General features: G+C 39.5%; 1 protein-coding gene across 5 annotated transcripts in view; it reads right to left on the bottom strand.

The window, feature by feature from the left end:
• Nucleotides 1-4,692: 4,692 nt before the first annotated feature.
• Nucleotides 4,693-6,000, bottom strand: part of immt (inner membrane protein, mitochondrial (mitofilin)) — a 46,613-nt gene continuing 45,305 nt past the window's right edge. For all 5 annotated transcript variants that reach the window (XM_076738780.1, XM_076738782.1, XM_076738784.1 and 2 more), the window contains one exon: nt 4,693-5,796. In XM_076738780.1, coding sequence (XP_076594895.1) covers nt 5,189-5,796 — 608 coding nt within the window. In that variant the 3' untranslated portion in view covers nt 4,693-5,188. The remainder of the gene's footprint in view (nt 5,797-6,000) is intronic.

Genomic DNA, 6,000 nt, shown 5'->3' with positions numbered 1-6,000 from the left:
GCAAACCCCAACTCGGAATACACGCTCTGCACATCAAGACCTCCTCCACACTCCCAGAATCAAGCTCCAGACCATGGGAGATCGGGCCTTCTGCACTGCTGCTAACTCCCTGCCCAGCCACCTCAGGACCCCACAGACTGTGGGTGCTTTTAAAAAACATTTAAAGACCTTTCTCTTTAAAGAGGCTTTTAATATAGTCTAAGTACTCTTTTTAATTTTTTTTATGTTTTTGCTGTAATGTGTGCTGTAGAACTTTGAGATTTCTTGGATTGAAAAGTGCATTATAAATAAAATGTATTATTATTATTATTATTATTGTTGTTGTTGTTGTTGTTGTTGTTATTATTATTAAATCTGCTAAGGTTCTTCTCAAACTGAGTGTGGATTGTGGTCTAACTGATGTCTGGTGGGAATTAAACCCAAGTGTTAGAGATTATACTTTTTTTTCAAATGTTCATAACTCTTATTCTTGATTAGATTACTTTTTGTTCCCTCTAATTATATGTATACGATATCCTATATGATAAGTGTAGAAAAAATCCAATTATCCTCTCAGACCACTCCAGAATCTATCTAATGATCCAATGCGATCAGAAAAGGTTTATCTCTAAGCAATAGAGAATTTATTCTTCTCTTCTTAAAGATAACGAATTTAAATCAAACATACGTGTGTGGATAACAAACTGTATTAAAGAAAACAATGATCCCTCCTTAGAGCCCAATATTATTTGGGAAGTGGCAAAAGCTACACTTACAGGACATCTTATCTCATATGTTTCATTTAAAAATCACGAAAAACTTGCCAAAAGAAAAGAACTGGAGAGAGAAGTAATAGAAAGGGAAAACCTTCATAAAAAAAAGCGCCTACAGAGGACAACTGGAAGCAACTGACTGCTGCCAAAGCAAAACTAAATATTATGATATCAGATGAGATCATACAGAAAATGAATTATATCAAACAAAAGGATTATGAATTTGGGAACAAATCAGGTAAATTATTAGCTCATCAAATAAAGAGGGAGCAAGCCAAAAAGACTATTAAAGCAATATATCTTAGGGATAATATCACCCGAAAGAGATTAACCAAACTTTTTTCGACTTCTATAATAATCTTTATAAATCACAAAGGGGATACTCACAGGAAGAATTGAAGGATTACCTCAGTATTACAAATTACCTGAAGTCTCTGCACAGGACCAACATTTTTTAAATTCACCATTTACAGAAGCAGAAATATTGGGCACAATTAATTCAATGCCATTAAATGAAAGCGGTGGCATGGTGGCAACACTGTGGCCTCACAGCTAGAAGGTCCCGGGTTCGATTCTCGCTGCGGGCACCGGGGGCGTGTCCTCCACCATGCCTTTGATGCTTGCTGCTCGAGGAAAAAGGGGCCTTTCTGTGTGGAGTTTGCATGTTCTCCCCGTGTTCACCTGGGATATCCTCCATAAAAAAAAACCCCCACTAAAAACATGCAAGAAGATCACCACCTGACCAATGGTGACAAAGGAAACTGGGTCCCCGGGCGCCGGTTGGATGGCAGCCCACCGCTCTTGGTCTGCCACGGAGGAACAAGGACCAAGATGGGTTAAATGCGGAAGATAAATTTCACCAATTGCATGGCGTGGTCGCATGTATGTTGTGTGACAATAAAGGGGATTGTCCCTCTGATTCTTCTTCTTCTTCTTCTTAAAGTTCTAAAGGGGCTTGCACCACCACCGTTAAATGATTTCATAAGGAAAAAGAACAATAATGGGATAAATATTAGAGCGCTAACTAGGGGAGACTGTAATGTACCTAGGTGTAGGACTAAATTCAGTCAAATGGTGGTGTCTGTAAGAAGTAGACAATCTACCTGTGGAACAAGCTACCGGTGCACATCAGGGACTGTGACAACTATCTGACATTTAAAAAAAAAAAAAAAGTCAAACAATGGTTAAAAACAAAGCAATTATGCCCCCACACATAATACAGGTTTCCTTTCTGGTGTCCGTTCCCTGCCTTTTAACTTATGTACTGCATCATGTCCGTGATCTTAACTTCTTGTTTGTATTGCATATATGTAGACATTTTAAGTTATGTACTGTACGTTGTCTGTGATCTTAAATTCTCATTTATATTGTATGTAATGTCTGTGATCCTGTTTTTATTTAGGTTTGTTTTATGTTGTTTGCAACAACCTGCCTTGGGACCACGGATGAAATTAACTATTGTGCTAGTGTTGCCTAGTGCTGATATGTTGATTAATGTGCACAGTCCCAATTCAATAAATAAATAAATGAAATGAAATGAAAGGTTGCTCTGTGGGACCTACGCAAGAGGTTTGGATCCTGTAAATACCTGCCTTCAGGTCTTGCTTAAAATGGATATTCTTCTGAGACCCGGAAGAAAAAGATTTTAAAATATAGAGCTTTTTGTTTTGTTTGTTTTCTTTTAACATAATTAGTAAGTAATTTATGTCAGAAAAACATCACAGAGATCATTTTTCCCCAAATAAATTCTTTTAATAAACATGTCCCTTGTAGTTGACATTGGGTCAGTTTTCCACAAAAAGTACATTAAGTACATTAAGCATCAGTTTGGTAATTATTTTTATTTAGTCTGTATTTCTAATTTTGTCTTTCTTATTTAATGAATATTGGAAACACATATAAACCAAATGTAATCTTCTTACACATTATTAACAATAAAGTTATGAATTAGGAAGCAGTTTTTTGTCTTTGAGACACAAAGAAATATGCTGTATTTTGCACACTTGGCACATCTCTCTGCATCATTCTGTCCTTCACCTGGAAGACTTAGCTGTTTCCACCATTTCTGGCAAATAAAATAATCATCACTAGTGCTTACCTCATGCTCACTACTGGACTCCCCAACTTGATGATCTGCACCACACTATGCCTGGCTAAGCCATTCCTCAGACAGTAGATGCTTGAAATCAAAATACTGCAACCTCTCGTTTGCAGGCCTCCCAGAGGGTTGGTGGTCTGACCTGTACTTGATCAAGCTGTTTGTGGCTGCCAAATCAAAGAAATGCAGAGGCCAGAAGCTTGGTGGTCTGACCTGTACTTGATCAAGCTATCTGTGGCAGCCAGATCAAAGAAATGCAGGATAGCTGTGCAGGAGAGACATTGTATGAGGCTAAACAATATGGGGTATCAGACAGACGGTGGTTCAATCCCTGGCGCCTACATGTTCAAGTATACTTGGGCAAGATACTGAACCCCAAATTGCTCCTGATGCTGTGTCATTGGTGTACGGGTATATGTGTGAATGGTTAATTAATGCACACTTCTAAAATCACAATAAATCCTTATAAAGAACAGAAACAATATATGCATAAAACGTGTTTGCCATGTGTGTTACATCATTAGAAAGACCAGGATCAACTTCATGGTACGTTTGGACTCAAATAGCCTGCATGCATGGTGTTTAGTGTCACGTCATTCACAGAAGACAAATATAAATTACTGCATCTAAGGTGAATCAAATTATGCGTAAATGGACTGTATTTGTATGGCGCTTTTCTAGTCTGAAGACCACTCAAAGTGCTTTTACAACTGAAGTCTGCATTCACTTGTTCGCGCACAGAGTTATCAATAGCTAAGCCACCTACTCATTATGAGCGTTATACATTCACACACCATTGGCACAGCATCAAGGGCCGTTTTGGAGCTCAGTATCTTGCCCAAGGATACTTGGCAATATAGACTGCCAAGGCCAGGAATCGAACCACCGACCCTCTGATAGGTGGATAACCCCTCTACCTCCTGAGCCACATATATCGTACTCTACATGCAGATGAAACAAGAGGAAACAGTGTCTTTTGACCCCAACAACTTTCCCAGTCTTTTGTTGTCCCTGTCCCAGCTTGTTTGAAATTTGTTGCTGCTGATACTGACCCTGCTCAGCTGTGAAACAGAGGAGTGATGAGTGACAGTGTAGGTCAAGGTCTTATTTACTTATTACTATGTTGCCAAGCGTTGTTGATGTCTATATACATGGTGATCTTTAATGCTAATGATATTTTGGTATACAGTAGCATGAAAACGTTTGGGCATACCTGGTCTAAATTTCTTTTATTGTGAACTGATCTCCAAAAAGCATAAAGCAAAAGCTGAAACATTCTCTTCAAAATTATAAGGAAGATTAATGTATTACTTACCCCATGAGATGCTTTGGGCTTGTGTTGCAGCAAGTGGCATGGGGAATATTTCAAATCAGTTTCATCAATCAATAGACTACCTGAAGAGGACCAAGCTGAAGGTCTCTCCATGGTCCTCGAAGTCCCCTGACTTAAACATCACTGAAAATCTGTGGATAGACTTCAAAGTGCAGTGTGTGCTAGACAGCCAAAGAATCCCACAAAACTGTAACCTTTTTTCAGGAAGGCTACAAAAAGCCTGTACAGGCTGCAATACTTTCCAAGGGGGTGTAGTACTGACCATCTGCTGGATAATAAAGCTATGGGTAAATTGTATGGCAGTTTTTTCTCAGTTACTTGGTAATTTCTGTTTCACTAGATGAATGAGAATGAGACTATTTACAGTAGTGATGTTAACTGACAGACTGTGATAATGAACAATACTGTAGATCCAGCTCACACTGATGTTCTGTTGTTATCATATAAGATTATGAATTCAGTCCTTCAAACAGTTCTGAGGGAGGAATGAAGAAATCTAACAGACAGCATCTTTGTTCATGATTTATTATAACATGTAGCATTGGTAAAAAATAAAATTCAGCATGACAAATTCTTAAATTAATGTTAGGATCAATTTTCCATTATGCAAGGGAGGGAAAACAGATATTAGCCAGGCTTAAATACCTAGCCTGTAGGCCTGAATTGACAAGACTAAATTGAAAGGGTGCATCAATTAAATTTTTTACAAATAACTGTCCACAGTGACTTAGTGGTTTGAAACAAATACACCAATGCTGCATCTTAACATTTATCACTTGGTTAACTTAACATCACTTAAACAAATACAACACTGAAAAGTGGGTATCGGAGCATCAAACACTCTGCCCTTGCTGTTGTGAATCCAAGCAAAGTTCAGCTGCCTTCGTCCTCAATGATATAAGATACAGCCTCTACTGAGCTACCTTTCAAGCCTACAGTGGGTGACTATTTGATGCTCAAAGAGATATTCCTTCAAAGATTACAAGTCTAAGTGAGAGTGGCAGCCTATGGAACCTGGGTGGCTCCTAACCCCACAGCATTTGCATGAGCAGACAGCAAACTGACTACCTGCCTGGTTTCCAATGTGAGTCTAGCTTCAGTCAGCCAGTCCTCCACCACTCTCCTGGCCTCTCCTCTCAACTGGTTTAATAATTTAGCTGCTAACTCCAGATCCCCATGCTCTAAGCAGTAGCTCGCATATGACAGAAGCTTGAATGGGTCTAAGTCCTCACTGCACAGCTGGGCAGGCGGGGCTTCCTGTTTATCCTCAAACAGCAGTGCAGCTTGAAGGTAGGACAAGAAATACTGGTACAAGGAGTTGTGAGATTCATCAATGAGGGCTACCCGGCGTGCCAGTGGTCGCAGGTAGTTGAAGCGGGCACGGAGAGAGGCCTCACTGTACACGCCACGGTGGAGGGATTCTTCTGGAAGAGCCGATGACAGTGCCACAGCAAAGTCATTGTCATGGCAGCTGTCTCGCACAGCCTGAGCAGCGCTCTCGAGAGGCATGGTGGGGAGACCAACACCAGCAGTTTTTAAAGTGTAGTTGAGAGCCTCCACAGAGAGCCACAGCTGGTGAGCTTTATAGGCCTCCTCCTCTGCTATCACATGACCTGCATTCAAAACAAAGGAAGGAGTTTATGGGTCAATGACGTGACACTTATTTTTTTGTGTCCATGTGATTTGCTTACATTTAAAAAGGTTAAAATGTTAAAATAAACTTACATATTACTTGCATACTTTTCTTTTTTTGAAGACCTAAAATATATGGTTTTAATATATTTTGAGAGAATGTTTGGGGGATAATGGCAAAAATG

Source organism: Chaetodon auriga, chromosome 9 (assembly GCF_051107435.1).
Source record: "Chaetodon auriga isolate fChaAug3 chromosome 9, fChaAug3.hap1, whole genome shotgun sequence".
In the NCBI taxonomy this organism is placed as follows: Eukaryota; Metazoa; Chordata; class Actinopteri; order Chaetodontiformes; family Chaetodontidae; genus Chaetodon; species Chaetodon auriga.
This window is presented reverse-complemented; position numbering and strand designations above follow the sequence as displayed.